The 16,170-nt window shown below is 41.4% G+C and overlaps 2 protein-coding genes across 5 annotated transcripts; one reads left to right on the top strand and one right to left on the bottom strand.

Annotated features, from left to right (window-relative positions):
• The first annotated feature begins 1 nt into the window (after position 1).
• LOC137786415 (lymphocyte-specific protein 1-like) lies at positions 2 to 13,672 on the top strand. Its single transcript, XM_068578304.1, has 10 exons — positions 2 to 34; positions 1,688 to 1,786; positions 2,316 to 2,339; positions 2,433 to 2,474; positions 3,265 to 3,296; positions 3,455 to 3,539; positions 3,630 to 3,770; positions 3,891 to 3,989; positions 4,517 to 4,621; positions 13,436 to 13,672. Exons 1-10 carry the CDS (start codon positions 23 to 25, stop codon positions 13,478 to 13,480), a joined length of 684 nt encoding a protein of 227 aa, XP_068434405.1. The 5' UTR covers positions 2 to 22; the 3' UTR covers positions 13,481 to 13,672.
• On the bottom strand, positions 4,063 to 15,897 carry LOC137786395 (proline-rich protein 33-like). 4 transcript variants are annotated; one of them, XM_068578285.1, is made up of 3 exons: positions 15,762 to 15,897; positions 11,295 to 12,934; positions 7,491 to 7,752 (listed from the first exon to the last, which is right to left on the bottom strand). In XM_068578285.1, exons 2-3 carry the CDS (start codon positions 12,922 to 12,924, stop codon positions 7,580 to 7,582), a joined length of 1,803 nt encoding a protein of 600 aa, XP_068434386.1. In that variant the 5' UTR covers positions 12,925 to 12,934; positions 15,762 to 15,897; the 3' UTR covers positions 7,491 to 7,579. The 4 variants fall into 4 exon arrangements, with proteins under 4 accessions (XP_068434369.1, XP_068434395.1, XP_068434386.1 ...); XM_068578277.1 differs by having other exon boundaries at positions 10,776 to 12,934; XM_068578268.1 differs by having other exon boundaries at positions 4,063 to 12,934.
• Between the last annotated feature and the right edge of the window lie 273 nt (positions 15,898 to 16,170).

Genomic DNA, 16,170 nt, shown 5'->3' on the forward strand with positions numbered 1-16,170 from the left:
AGAGGAGGAGGAGGACCACGGGATGCCAGACAAGGTTTGCTTTGCAATAATACTGCTAATAGTACAACTAATTCCTCAACTACTACTTTTACTAAATGGCATTTGTCAGTTTGGTTGATTTTTCCATGGTCCGTCATCTTAGACATTAAATATGTTTTAATCTACCATCCAAATCACCAGAGGATGAATTTATTAAATGATTTATTACATTTTAAACTTATTAGTTTGGAGATTCCCTGGAATTGAAATTCCAGGTTCACCAAGGAAATGGTATCCTGAAAACAGATGAATTGTGCTGCACATATTCACAAATCTTAATGGTTTTGTTGACTGGATGACATTTCCGGTAGCTCCACAATCCCACTAGATATAAGTAAATATGAGCGTGTAATCCCCATAAAATTTACTGACTACCTTTGTGGTCCCTGGAGGAGGAGCCATTGTCTTTTTGCTAACTTCATGAGCGTTGTTTGGTATTGTCCTCCGGCTGAACTGTCAATTCTGCTCAGAAGACTTTTCATAACTGCCCTGTGATTTGTTCAACACATTCCGACTCCCAGGCAGACATTCCCTTTGTATATTTATATTCCCTTTTTGCTAGTACAGGTACTCTGTTTTCTTGTTATCGAGGTTTCTGTTTACATTCAGTGACTCACCAAAACACAGGGTGTAATTCTCTAGAGTGAACACATTGAATCCATTTCCTTCCTCGTAAAAATCATTTGCGGAGCCTATTGTTCTGCGTTTGTAAAACATGTTTTGTTTATAAGCACGTTAAGCAGCACGTTCCGGCCTTCGCTGACGCACTGCAATGTTTCACGAGGCATTACATCCACATGGCAGAGGAAGAGATCCCTATGAAACCATCATGTGTGTCGTGCACGTGCACTAACCAAACAGGGGCCGACTTCTTTCAAATACTTCTCCATGTAAACCATTGGAACTGTGGCTGCAGAATTAGTACCATTAGTAACAAGCTATTCATTAATGCTACCAAGCTATTTTGTTTACAACATATTTGCTCTGTTCTATCAATATTATACTTAAAATTGCTTTCATCTCATATTTTTGCTGAGTAAATTTATCCCATTTTTATGCATAATTTTAATTGTCTGATTTATATTTGTCTCATCGCAGTCCTGGAATGTTTTAGTACTGTTGCAACCCTGTAAAGCAACTTGTTTATTTTTTCAAGGGCTGTGTAAGGTTTGTTATATTATTATTAGTGTTGTTGTAGCACTGCAGAATACCTTTATCGTCCACATGTGCCTCCATCAGGACAAACTTCCTTTTTACGATGAAATTACTCACATGACAAAGACGCGTATTCTTCCTCTCGCCGTTTCCTAACATTTAATCAAACACACGCTCGTAGGAAAACTCACAGTTCAAGGAATCTTGGCTTTAAATCTGAAACTAATAAAAGCCCAAAGAATGCATCTTTGGACTTTCAGGTGTGTCGAAATGAGACGTGCAGGGATAATGTAAGATGCTGTTACAAATTCTGTTTTTTAGCAGCGGAGTGTCGCCAGCGTTTCAATAGTGTTCCTCCACCAAATAACGAGGGGGCTGTGAACAGGCTTTGTGGAGTAAGAAACAGAGAACAGGTATTGCGATTATAATGTTTAACGCAATACATAAACAATGTTTATATTGACTCTTCTGCTGATATCTGTTGGTGTCCCAGAGTCTGGCGCGGAGCAGCAGCAGGAGGAGTGAGGAGGTGAACAGAGGAGCTGAAGGCGAGGAGCCGTTGAACTACGGCCCCATGAGCCCCACATTCAAGGTACCTCATCCAACCAGAGAGAGAGAGAGAGAGCGTGCATGGGGGTTCAACAACGTTTTCCCAGATTCAAAGAGCATTTTGTAAGGAACTGTGGTGGAGATGTGGCTCACTTTTCTTTCCCCAAATTAAAATTGCCATAAAACATACTTTTAAAGCTGCCATTTAACAGCAATCTTTGACCAAACCTCCACTAAGCCCCTCTCCTCCTAGTTACTGTTGCAAGGCATTTTCAACAATGGAGATAACAACATATTTTCAGGAACAATAATGCTCAACTGAAGGACGTATTGTTTGTTCACAATTGTTTGTTGTACGATCATTTGTGCACGGCAGTGATGTAGAGACGTATCTGGTAGAGACCTGTCAATCACCTTATTGCCTCGCCCTAAAGCATGTCCTGCTTATACCGTCTTCTTCTTCAGAGGCCGCCAGTCATCTTAGTGATGATGTCACTGATTTAATGTGATGAGTTGCTGGTGAAATGATGTCGTACTGAGTCATGTTAACCGTATTGTTCTCCTTCCTCCAGAAACTCCTCATCCAGTTCTACCCGGTAAGTCTTGTGCACGTTTGAACTTGATGCTTCACATCCGAGTTGTCCTCGTGGTCACTTGGTCCTGCAGTAACCTGCAGTATCTCTTCACAGGAGGAAGTGAACAACAAAGTCTCAACAGACACTAAATGCTCGGTGAGTGTGGCTGTAGACCATGGTTAGGGTCAAAGGTCAGGGTCAAAGGTCAGCAGCTGCCCTAAGATGAGAGAAGAAACAGGTCACTGCCAACACTATTTCATGTCTTTTCTGTATTATTATTACATAGAGCTGCAACAATGAATCTAATAGCTGTCATATGTTAAACTAATTGCCACTATTATGATAATTTTCACAATCATTTTGTTTTTAAAAAGTCTGAATTACCTGATTCCAGCTTCTTAAATATTAATATTATATGGTATTTAAGCTCATAGACTGGACTTTTTTGGACTTTTGGAAACATTCATCAACATTTCTCACAATAGTTTTTTGACCTTTTATAGAGCAATCAACTAATTGTTTAATGAGAAAAAGAATCAACAGATTAATCATTAAATGCAGCGCTGTAATTAATATTTTTTATAGTCAAAATTTTTCATTATTGTTGGGTGTTTTATTCAATTATTTTTTTTTGGTATAATGTTTAATTGTCTGATTTTATTAACCTCATTTCTGAAATGTTTTAGTCCTGATTCAACCATGTAAAAAACATATTCCACATAAAAGTATGTGGAATATTGTCACCATAGATATTAAATGAATAAAGTCATGAGCTTATTTAAATTTTTTATCAAGCCATGAAGGGAACAATCGGCAAAGTTCTGCCAGTTTGTGGCTCTACACTTTAACACAGCGTCTGTGTTTCTGTTGATTATTTCCTCAAGTGTGTGTTTGAAGAGTAATTCTTTATGTTTTAATCGCGGAACATCCTAATTTTCATCCTCAGATCATAGAGAGAACCGAGTCTCTGAGAAAGAGGTGAGTGTCAAGAGACTTAAGCAAGTAAACCTGAAATGTTCCCAAACATAAAGACTGAACCTAGCTGCAGGGATACAGCACACCTTGTTATTCATCACGACACTCGTACAGCAGCAGATTTATAACAGAAACATATACATTCCTCCATTCTTCCAAAGCACCGGTAACGTAAAGAAGACGCTGCCACCTGTTGCTGTTTCCAAGATTGACAGGAAGCTGGAGTTGTACACGCACGCCCTCGAGGTCAACCCCACAAGTTACTCTTCTTTTTACGGTTTTTTACCACAGTGTTTTGAACCTGAACGTCCCGACTCTCACTTTGTCTTTTGACAGCTCTCCTCACAGGAAGGCCGGTCGGGGACTCAGGCGCTGACAGACCTGACGAGTCTCACCGAGCCCATATCCTCCAAGAAGAGCCTGTTCGAGGCCGGAGAGGCCTGGAGCCAGAACGACGTCCGCGGCACGCCGTCTAAGGTCCACGAGCCCCGCCTCGTGATGCACGACCCATTAATGAACTACTCGTCGTTGTTGCTCATATTCCATGTGAGGAAGCTTTATGTTGCATGCAGTAATGTTTCTTCTTCTCTGGCTCAGGAAACAGATGGTTTAAGAGTGGGCGTGGCTAATCTCATCAACCAGTGGGTGAAAGGAAGTGAAGACGGGAGCAGGTGCAGCTCGCCCTCCAGACCGGCGGTACATCAGGATTTTTACTTTTTTACATTTGGCCAGAGAATTCACAAAGCATTTTGTCATAGCGACTGTTTATTTCTGCTTTTTCTCCTCGAATGTGTTTTTTTTTCTCCATGTCTTCCTGTAATTTTCAACAAGGGTCCGTCTCTCTTTCCTTTCTGCTTCATGCAACCACTACGAACATCTTTTGCTCTGCTGTGAATCATCAGTCAGTCAGTACTAGTCTGCCTCCCTGTGGCTGCATTCAGGGAACCCAACGATACAATAATACTTAGAAATCAGTTACACTCTTCTAGCTTCCATACATGAAATTAGAGATTTTATTTTGCACATTTAAAGCTGTAAACTGCTGCTATTTTATTTACTGGGTGTACTTTTTTGGCGTTAATAAGAAATAATGACTTCAAAGATCAGTAGGATGACGACTCTGGGTGTTAAAGTGGAGTTTTGGTTGAATGAGGACGAACTGAAGTTGCCGGTTAAATGTCTGAGAGTTTGTCTGTGATGAAGTTTTATCATTTGGATTTTAGGAGAGCTCTTCTGCTAAAAGATATAAGTTTGTGGTGACGGGTCATGGCAAGTACGAGAAGGTCTCTGAGGACTGTGACTGCAGCAGGAAGCTAACTGCTCGTCAGGTGAGACCATTCATTCATTCATTGGGGATTGCATTCTATGTCATTTTTTATATCGTTCAAAACTAAAGGGAAATGTTACCTTTATTTAATTACTTATGTTCTCATTCACTTTAACACCATCAGCAGCTAAAACTTAACTCATCTTCAGAGACATTTAGTTTTTATTCATTCTAACTTTACTTTAATATGCAAAACTGGTTTAATGTCATTCAACTGCAGACAAGTTAGGAATTTAAGAGACTGAACAATGCTCATCACCAAGTTTGGGATTTCAATATTATTAATTTCTATCCAAAAGATGATTTTGAACTTCATACCAAAAATTGGCATGATATACCATATTTTTCTCATTGGCAATAAAACTAATTAAAAGGCCAGCTATAAAAAGTTGTTTTTGAAAACCTATTGAAACAGAAAAGAAAAGAAACTAGAAATGGTGATCTTTTGATGGGATGTGTCTATAACTTTTCAGTTACGATGCGTCATATTTTTAAAGCTGCAGTTCTTTAGTTCTGTTGGAACTTTTTTTTTAGGGGCCAATCCTGTAAGAAAAAAAAAGGAAATATAAAACAAGACTTTCCCATTTCAACGTAATGCATCTTTTAGTGAACAAACAGTTAAAAGCCTTGGTGTGATGAATAGGGGTGTGATTGGCTCATCACCTAAAACAAACTCCACATCATGATGGTTGTCTTGGGTTAACAACCATTTTTAAAATCACAAAATAGAGACAAAAAGGGTCAAAATATCAACAACATGCAAACATATGCTACGGCAGCACCAAAGTCCTCCAAAGCTGTTAAACGTCATACCCATCAAGAACTTCTTCTCCAGCTGTTCCCTTAGTCTGTCTTCGTTCTGCAGGATCTTCATCATCATCATCATCATCATCATCATCACCATCATTTATTTGGCATTCTTTGGCATTCACTTCTACATCCTAGTTACAGGATTCAGTTTAGGCAAGAAATTTAAATTTTACACAGAATATTGAAATAGTGTTCTCAAATCATCAAATTTGCATGACAATAATAAATCGCCAACTAACAGAAAAATTATTTTTCCGTTATGTTTGTCCTGTTTTTTTCCTACACAGTGGTGAAACGATGACACAATAATTAGATTTTTGGGATGAGTTTAGCAAATGTATGCTGTGAGGGTCTGAAAAATTACACCAAAAAAGCAACAATTATAATGTCACTTTCCTCCCAAACATGCCAATGTTACTGGGACAGTGCCAACATGCTGATGCCTAATAAGTAATGTTTAATGACACATGCACGGTCTTTACTTCATAATTAAATACATGCAACGTCCACAATCCCAATTATTGGACTGATTAAAATGGTGAATCCCATCGACCAAGTCAAACATTCATGATAAAAATCTACTTAGCAATGCATTTTATGTGGCGGGTCAAGCGACCTGACATCACTTCCCTCGAGCCACTCTAAACAATGAAACTAAAATGTGACTGTCGGACTGATCACCCAGTGCAAATACTACACAGTAACATATACTGACACCAGAATAAGATCCTTTGGGTATCATGATGTTTTTGTATTTGTTGGAGTTTCTTGCCCCTATCAAAAGCCCAGACCTCAGCCGCTTTGTTTCCATCCATACACCCGACTTCCTAAACCCTAAATCTGCTCTGACCGACCGTCACTTCTGTCTATCTCAGTTTTTCCCCGTCTTTCAAAAATCCATCTGCCCTGTTGTTTCAGGAATGTGAAAGCTCTATTTATTACAGAGATTACAAACTGCCTACCAGCGGTGTACACTAAAAGCCTGTTTAGAAAAATACAAAAAAATGGTAAAACATGTCAATTAAAACAATGCTTTCTCGATCAAAGTATCGAGAGTATGTGCATTCAACATCTAGGCCATCATTAAATGAAACAAGAACAATCTGACAAAGCAGAGTTGCACAGCAATGCTCCTTTCTTGCTTTGCATTATCTTTTTGTTTCTTGTGTCAAGTAACATTCTTATTGTATTTTATTTAAAGTGCAAAGACGCCAAACCTGTATTAATGTAACTGTATTTCTTATTATTCATGACATTTAAAAGCTTTACAAACTAACTCATAGACATATACATCCTAAATAACCACAACTGATTAAAATATCAGAAATGTAAGAACATTTTATTTGATAGTTAATCAATAATCTGTTCAATCCTCTTCCCCCTCTAGTATACTACTCATTACAGCAACCCTTATTTATACAATTAACTTAAATATGAAATAAATCAACAAATTGTTTTGTCTGTTTTCTTCAAAATTTCTGAAGTTCTCACACCTTTCTGAGATCATCGCATCTTTCTTTTTTTTTCATCCTAAACATTGTTGTGCATCGGTTCAAGTTATATATCTGTAGTTTTCGTTGGACCAAATCCTCGCGCCTTCCTGTTGAAGTTCTTGCGTTCGTCCTCCTGCGATTTGCGTTTAATCAGCCCCTTTTCAAACACGGCAGCTATTTTTGAGAGCGGCTTCTCTGCTGCCTCTTTCAGCTTCCTGGCATCGAACCGGGGGCTGTACAACAAGATTGGCAGCCGACTGACGAAAGAAGGAACATCCCCGTGATTGTCTTTGGATTGCTGTTTTTTATCCGGCTCTTTCTTGTTAGCGTTGATCTGGTGCATAATTCGGTCTTTGGTGGAGAACATCTGGTAGAGGAGGACATCCCACATCTTAAACCCTTTAGGAGTGTCTTTGTTGTCAACCACTTCCTGATTAGCGCCTTGGTCTGCTGGTGACTTCTCAACAACCTGATCTATCTTCTCGACCGGAGATTCGGCCTTCGGCACTGGAAACAAAAGTTCCTCCGGCTCAACAACCATGTGTTTCTTGAGCCGTGTCCACCCGCTGAGTTTTCCCTTCAGGCCTTTCAGCTTGTGGGCTGCTTTGGGCTCAACGGGTGGATGGGTGGTCTGCGCCGTCACAGCCTTCTTGACGTCAGCAGTTGAATATGCAGTTGATGTCGCTGACTTCGTGGAGGGTTCGACCACCGGGGCTTTTGTCGGCGCCGCTGTAGCTTTGGTCCTCGGAACGTCCTTCTCTTTGAGTCCAGTTTTTGGCTGAGATGGCGGTGACATTCCTCTGTTTGGGGATGGAGCTTTGACTGAGGCCTGAGGCAGAGAGGCAGGAGTGGCAGAGTCAATCACAGCGGCTTTAACTACGGACGGTGTCATGACAGTATCTGTTGCTGGCTTTGCGGGGGAAATATTCTCTATCAGTCGCTGTGTCAAAGTCTGAACGTTACCGGTGTGCGACCTAATTTGGACTGAATCGGGGGAAGACTTTGAGGATTCTTTTTTTACAACTGAGGGTTTTGTTTCTACAAGTCTTGATTCTACCTGCGTAGTGGGATGTTGTGCTTTTAGAGGAATGGCAGATTTAATGGGAGCGCTAGTTTCAGCGTTCAGTGAAGCAGCTTTTCTTTCCTGACTAGAATTCTTTCCTATTTCTGTTTTTATCTTTTGCATTTGGGGAGGTACATCTACATCCAGGACTGAAGGGCTCTCAGTCATAGTAGGTTTTGAGATATTCTCTGTGAACAACTTAGCAGAGGGCTGAATGGTGGTAGGAGGTGTTTTATTTTGAAGAGGAGCAATGGGATTGTGTGTCTGGTCTTTCATAAGGACCGAATACGGTTTGTTTTCTGTTGTATGGTTTAAAGGGACTGAAGTTTGAGGAGACGGGGACAAGCTTGGCGTATAAATGTGAGTCAGTGTATCATGCAATCTTGCCTCAGGCAGAGGGGAGCTTCTTGTTGAGCTCCAAGGTTTAGTTCCTCTAGAAGAGATGCATGGAGATTTAGCGTCTCTGGTGGCTTCAGCAAGAGGTTGGATATTAGAGGCAGTGTGGTTATTTAGATGAGCGTGTGAGACAGCATGGAGAGTGTGAATGTTAGTTTCTACAGATGTCTTTGTGTCAGTGACAGATTGCCTAAACTGTTTCACTCCAGTCTGAGAGCTCACCGAACTAACAGAAGTTTGAACTTTACCTCCAGACATCGTGATTTGACTGGCACTGGTTTGCTGTTCCACACTGTTAGCCATGACATAACCAGAGGAAGAGGAAACCGCTGTCTCAGTCTTAGACATTACAGGATGCGTTGTCCTTGTAAGGACACTCGCTACAGATTCATTGACTAACATTGGCTGAACGAAAGGAGATTGTTCTATTACGGTGGATTGAGTTGTACTTTGTGATGTAGATGTCTCGAATGATCGGTGGTCTGCCAGAACATTGACCGCCTGTTTACTATCTGCTTTGTAGTTTTTGTAGACTCTTGTTAGAGCAACAGGGCCAGAAAAGGGTTTTGGACTGTTGGCTGCAGGTAGACTCTTGGGGCTGTCTAATCTCAGCTGAGGGATTTTTGGTGAGACATGCCTCATAGTAGGGCTAGACGGCGTGGTAGTTTTACAAACCTGCTCAGTATTAAATAATGGTTTAGTGATCACTGCTGGCTTTGTTGTCATAGGCATAATGAATACTGTAGAGGTCGTGTTGGGGACGTGAATATTTCGGCCTGATTTGAAGTTGTTGGACTGGACGGTCTCTGCAACAGGTCTGCCATGTTGAACAGTCTCTAAACGTCCTGGTTGTCCAGGTGAGACAGAGTTTGTGGAGGACTTACTGACTGTAGGCAATCCTGCAGACAGTCTGTTTTTACTGCCTGGCGTGTTCAATAATGTGTTCACATTTAAAAGATTAGAAGGTGGTCTTGATTCATTACTACACTTTGTCTGGATGTTTTCTGCTTTAACAGCTCCACTCGGGCACTCTGTGGGTGTTTTCCCAATCAATACACATACTTTTTCATTGGTGAGTTGTGATTGCAATTCTGTGTCTACAGTTGAGTGGCCGACTCTGTTAGTGTCGATATTATTACAAGCGGGGAGTTTAGGTTCTGTATTAACTTGACTTAATAGTACCGCATCTTTAGCAGAAATGTTATGGCTGGTTCCAACTACTTGTGTGGACACTACTGTCACTATTGGGTTTGTGTGGAAATTTGATCTTTGAACAACGTTATCTTGGCCATTAGATGTTATGCTACTCTGGGTGTTTAGAAGTTCATTTTCAAAGATGTTGGTGTATTTTTGAGGCTCTTTTATGGGCACATTGAAAGTCATATCTGAAGGGAATTTAATGCCTGAAATGTTGGGTGATTTGATTGCAGTGACAGAAAGGTCAGGTAGTTTGTTTTCTGTGGTAGGTTTGCCCACTAAGTTACCATTATCAGCAGGTGTATTTGGTGCACTTGATGCTTGAGAAGTGAGACGTTCTCTCGGCAAACAAATCCTGTGTCCTACTGTTTGACTGTTCCTGTGATTTTTTCTTTCAGCGCAAAGCTGTTGCATGGATTTTATGCTTTGTACAGGTGCAGATGCCGCGCTGCAACTATACTCTGCAAAACATACAGATGCTGTGACAGGCTCATGTTGCAAAACTGCTCCTGCTGTAGCGATAATTGATTCTTTGCAGAATATATTTGGAAATTGGGGTTCAGTGTTTGTTTTGTCATGGGTATGTTTAGTGTAATGAGCCACAGAAGGCAAAATATTCTGCACGTTTGTTTTATTGGGTAGAGTAACCTCGCTGCTCACTTCAATGTGATGATTAACTTCTTCACTTGGCTTATGTGAAACCGCTTCAGCAGCCACTTTACTGCGCAGCGGCGTTTCTGAAACCAGTTTACTGGCTTTTTGTACTCCAATGGTTAATGCACCATTTATTATGGCATTCCCTGATAATTTGGGCTCTGAATCTGTGGCAGGAGACTGAATCACCAGGTTTTGACGATTGGCTGGGTTTGTAACAGGTTTGGCAGTGATTTGGACATTAAGATCATTGGCTGTCGATAAACTAACTCCACCGGGAGTTTGGAACGACTGGAACAGGGATATGTTTTGTCCTGACGGTTGTTCTGCTTTTGTGACCTTGGTTTCTTCCTTTGCCTGTGCTTTCTCACAATTACAAGCTTTCTCTATCCCTTTTAAACTATGCTGTGTTTCAACATTTATTTTTATTTTTACTAAGGGTGAGGAAGAACTTGACAGACCATTGCCATCAGTCAGACATGGAGTTGTATTTTGCGTTGCCTCTATAGAAAATGGTGCCACACTTTGTGTATTTGCCTCACCTGCTTTAGACATTGGTATTGGATCCTCAGAGTATGAGGCTTTTGGTATGGATACATCACTTGTGGATTGTTGCATTGTGTTCTGTGACAAGCCAAGGGGGAGCGCAGGTTTTTTTGTGTCCACACTAGATGTTTTAAGTGATTGTATTCCAATACTTTGAGCTGTAAACTGAGTTTCCTTAAACACATCTTTGCTACGTGTGACGATCCGTTCAAATGGAATCTCAAAATCCTTTGGAGGTTGTAAAATGTTTGGACCAGAAACCTCCATCGAAGACGGAATAACTTGCTGTCCTTTGATTTGTATTGTTGCATCAGACTGAGCCACGTCTGACTGTGTTTTGTTTGAAGAGGTCTCATTGGCCCTGGGGGTTGCAGGGCTGTGATGGGATGCTTTCGTCCTTATCCCTCCGTAGGCAGCATACTCAGATGGAGTGAGCCCATAATATGTTGATCTTGATTTAGGCTTTGAGGTTGCTAAAGACATTTGACTCTCCAACAATGACGACAAGGACTTACGTGCATCGACCACAGGGGGGTGATGATGGGTCGACAGAGGATTTGGTGGTGCTTGTATTGAATTCACAGTCGTAGGGTTGAGATTTGCAGTATTTGGTACAGCCGGAAAAAAAGATGGGACTTTCGGCAAATACAAAGCCTCACTTTCAGAAACTTGGTTTGTTTGTAGTTTTGGGACAACTGGTTCTATTAGTGTTGGTTTTACCACAGCAGATGCCAAGTTCTCTCTTGGGTACAGATCATTATGATCAATGCTTAGATTTATTGCACTCCTTTGCGTCTCTATATTTTCATAGTTGCTGGCTTGTTTGATGCCAGTAATGTGATTAACATCAGTCTGCTTCAGTTCTTCGGCAGAAGCTGAAGGTTTACTTATGGTTTGAGTTGCCGATTTCTGTCTTGGAGCTTCGTTGGGAATTGTAGGAGCTTGTGGATCTTGGGAGGACTTGAAAGCGGCAAATAAAAGTGGGTTAGGTTTAGAAATTTCAATAAAAGGCGTGGACACTCGAGCTGGGGTAGAAGAAGGAGTCCTGGGTCTTCCACATTGGGACATGGACGTATTCCATTTCTGATCAGAATTTACCACTGTCACCGCTGTTTTCTTTCTGTACACGTCAGATAACGATACTCCCTGGTAGTTTTGGTTTATTGTCGTAAGGTCCTGGATGGAGGGAGGTTTAGAGATCTCATAAAATGTTGCCTTTGATGTATATATCCTGCTTTGTAGGGTGTCAGGCTCCTTAACTGCTTCAACAAGGGATATTTTTGAGGCGGTTATCTCAGGGGACATCTGGCTGGGAACAAAGTTGCCATTACAGGTCGGTCTGGCAATCCGAGACGAGGTCAGGCTCTGAGGGTTGTCCCTTAAACTGGCGTTTATCTCCTTTGGGACAAAAGGTTGTGTCTGAGTGTTTGGAAGTGACAGCAGCGCTGGAAAAGAAGGTAGGTCTGCAGCCTGACAAGGTGCCGGGCCTGGGCCGCAGTTGGGGGCGGCTGGAGATAGAGTCAGGCTGTGAGTTGATATTTTAGTGCTGGATTGCAACACAGCGACTGGAGGAACTGTGACTGACCCATGAGAATTTAGAGTCATGTTTAAATTAAAAGCAGAGGGAAGAGTCAGTGCTGGAAGCCGCTCAGGTGCTGGTGGTGAAAACAAAGATGGCATCATGAGAGGAGTCACGTCATCGAATAAAAAAGAGGAGCACTCATACAGCGGAGCCACTTGCTCTTCAGAATTCCTGATCTGAGCTATGTGGGACTGAGGGGTGTAACTGCCAGATAGGCCGTATGGGCTGCTCCGAGGATAAGGGAATGCAGATGCAGAGTGATCGTAGGAGGATTCAAAGGGGAAACTGGACACTGACGGGTCTGCATTGTAGACTGAGTCCGGTGTTTTTGGCGGGCTGGACTGGTCGCTGTGTTCCAGGTCCGTGCTCGCCTCGTTGACAGGTGACAAACAGGAGCGAAAGGGGACGGGTGTCTGGGAGAGGTTGCCTTTTTTCTTGGCCCTCTTCTTCTTGAGTTTCTGAAGCCTGGCGTTGTCTTTGCCTGGTTTTGGCAGTAGGGGCGGAGGATACTGCTGAGAAAGGTCAGGCTCCAGCCCATTTACGTAGCTGACTTCCATCAGCATTATTAGACCCCTGCAAGACAGACGAGACACATCACTATGTTATATCAAGCAAAGCAAAGCAGACACAAAACATATTCATCAAAAGAGGCTTGCTATGCAAAAGTTTGTTTCATCAAATTTGCTTGATCACAAAAACAAATGCTTATAATATCATTTGTAGTCAAAGTGTCCCCAAAAAAAGTTCAAAACTGAGCCCAGATCCAACTTAATGATTTATTACAGCCCACGTTGCTGTTTTTGGCCTATTTGCTTTCACAGTGTGTGAATTATAATATTAATTTGCCGGGAGAGATATTTGGCTGCATGGTGGGATGACCTCTCTCACTGAACAGTTGTTGGAAACATTGAGGCGTTTTTGTTCCATAGAGTCGTGGCCAGAAAATACTTTTAACAGCTGGTCAAATAATCTTCGTTTGTTATAGTGTGGATATAATAGATACGTGATTACGGTCATTAATTGTGTTTGTATAACAAGCAAACAATACGTTTTTTTTTCCCCTTCCATTTTCAGCTGGACACTTCTCCGAAGACTTGTGAAACACATGCTGGACTTTGAAGACTTTTGGATAATGGAAAAGTTGATCCTGCAAAGACCTTAGCCACTATCATTCATTTCAATCTCTGTATTTCAAAGTTGGAAATGTACCTAAATCTTGTTGTATTGACATTGTCTCATGAAACCTATAATTTTACAAAAAGCAAATAGTGAGTTTTTCTTGTAATTTTATTTTGTGAATAATAATCTCAGCAGTAGTACATCTTCTGTCCGATTCCTCATTCACTCAGTTAAAGAGTTTCTCTGTTTGCTTCCTTTGTCATTCACTGTGTAGGTGAGTTTATTATTGCTTTGCCAGTGTTCCCAGTGCAGTGTACTCAGCTGTGTACTGGTGCTAATGTTGTCTGCAGCTGGCTCTCTTTACAATGGGCTTGTTAACAGGTTTTCAAAACTCTTAATTGGGTCCTGAAGATGCTGCGTGGCTACAAGAAGCGTCATCATTGGAAATAGAAAGGCATGTGAAGCAGTTGCTTGTGGCAAGGCTGCTTTGAAACGATGACAAACTACTTATGAAAATAGTCTCTCAAGGAGACAGTCAGATTTAAAAATGACCTCTGTGGGAATACAAGTGAACCCAAAGGAAAATGATTGACGTGTACGGGAGCGTGGCCAGGTTCAGAGGGCGGGTAGGTGGGGACTTCAGCTTTACAAGAAATAATACAAAAACAATAAGAGGGAGGTCAAAGGTCAGGAGCATAATTAACTGACAATAATTGTGGGTTAGGGTTCCGTGCGCTACTTCTCCCAGGATTATAAAAGACAAAGATATGTTTAGTTTCCAGTTTTACATTTTTTGTTCCCCTCATAGTATCTACCTTTTTTCAAAAATAATTTTACTAGAATCTTCATTTGTCACTACTAAGGTAAAAAACTACTCTTCTTGGGATCTATACAAAAAATAATATTTAAAAAAATCCAAAGTCAAAAAAGGGAACAAAAACAAATAAAACAAACAAAAACAAAAATCAAGAAAAATATTAATTTTAATAAAATTTACAACAAACAAGTCAAACATTTCATCAAAATAAATGAAAAGAAACCAGCTAACTACAAGTAACAAAATAGCATCAACAATAAAACTTAATTACAAAAATAACACATGGCAAGTCACAACTGGGAGAGAAAAAAACACAAGCAAACTAAAAGAAACAATAAAACTGCCAATAACGACAACAAATAACGATCTGAACAAACAAAAAGCACAAGAACAAAAAGCACACTAACACAAAAAAACAATAAATAATTCAACTGTTGGGTGAATGAAAAGAACAAGAAAACAACATCACAGATTGTTCTCTCCGTCTGATTGTTGGAGTTGATCTTTGGTGGCGACACTAGAAAAAGGTCCACGTCCTAAATTTAGACCGAAAGGAAATAAGAGCAAACACCGGCCAACTGATACTGAGCACCTGCTGCCCGCCGTCCTGCACTCACACCAGTCTGCTGGAAATCAATCCCGCGGGCCCAAATCCTCTCAGAGCTGCACCGACTATGAGCTTAGCCTCGTGTTTCCCCTTTAAAATGTTGATATATGTCATGTTAGCACCAGTTGGGTCTGGGAGAAGCAGGATTATTACACAAGTTTGACCATCTGTTTTATGAAGCATAAAAATATCTCCTGAGATATGTCGCCACTCTCTTGAAATTTAAACAATGTTTGGCTGGTTTTGAGCAAATGTTAACATGAATCCCTGTCGTCAAAGTGACTCCTGCAGTGACAAGGAGGCCAGATGACACATGAGAAGTCTCCCTTTTAAGGCTCTAGGGTTGGATATCTGGGAGGCTTCCACTGGAGCAGCTCAAAAGAGGAAAGTATAAGATTAGCTTTGGAATAAAAGTGTGCCATGACCTCAATCCATTCAGACCTGAAGACCTCGATTAAACCAAATTGAGGGCGAGCGCTTTATTAATCTAACCTGAGGGGGGCTTGTTCGTGCTCAGACTGCAAAACAAACAAATTATTTACAACGAAAAGTGGATCCAAAGACCAAGAAAAGAATAATAATCAAAGGGCTGGTGTGCAGGGTTGACTGCTGCTCATATCTATCATGGCGCACAAAAAAAAAGGTGCAGAAAAATGTTTTAAAAACTGCTTTGCAAGCTCTTTCTCTCACAGAAAGCCACGTCTGATATGCATCATGCGTTCCAGATTTTCCAACTGCGCACACATGCAACGATCAAATTCTATGCGGGTTAGCGCCCCGAGCCGGCAGGTCAGCGCCACTGTGCGGTACCTTCAGCTGGTCAATCAACAGGCACACTTTGAGTTTGACTGGTTTACCTTCGGCAAGCGGCTGTCGGGGGGGACAAACGGCTCTTTGCTTGTTAATCCCGGCTCAGAGTGCCACAGGGCCACACATCCTGAAGTGAACTGAAGCCTTGGGGAACGAGCCGCCGTGCCGCGGCGACTCCAAAAATAAAACCGTTCAGTGTGTGTGTCTGTGTGTTTGTGTGAGTGTGTTGCAGAGGAACAGATGGGGATTTCCAGGCCACCTGAGATGTCTGAGGTGCAGCCCCTACAGGCGGCCGGAGTACACCTCCACCTGATGGGGGAAATGGTGTTCCAGCAAGACACAAGCCCTTTACGAGACACCAACAATGGTGACTTCACTAGTTGTTATCACCCAGCCCAGGTGTTGCTCACCATTACTACCTCAAACACACTTGGTGGCTTATTGAGACATTCAAAA

Source organism: Clinocottus analis, unplaced genomic scaffold (genome assembly GCF_023055335.1).
Source record: "Clinocottus analis isolate CAN_PGR_092001 unplaced genomic scaffold, fCliAna1.0.p SCAF_1, whole genome shotgun sequence".
NCBI lineage: Eukaryota > Metazoa > Chordata > Actinopteri > Perciformes > Cottidae > Clinocottus > Clinocottus analis.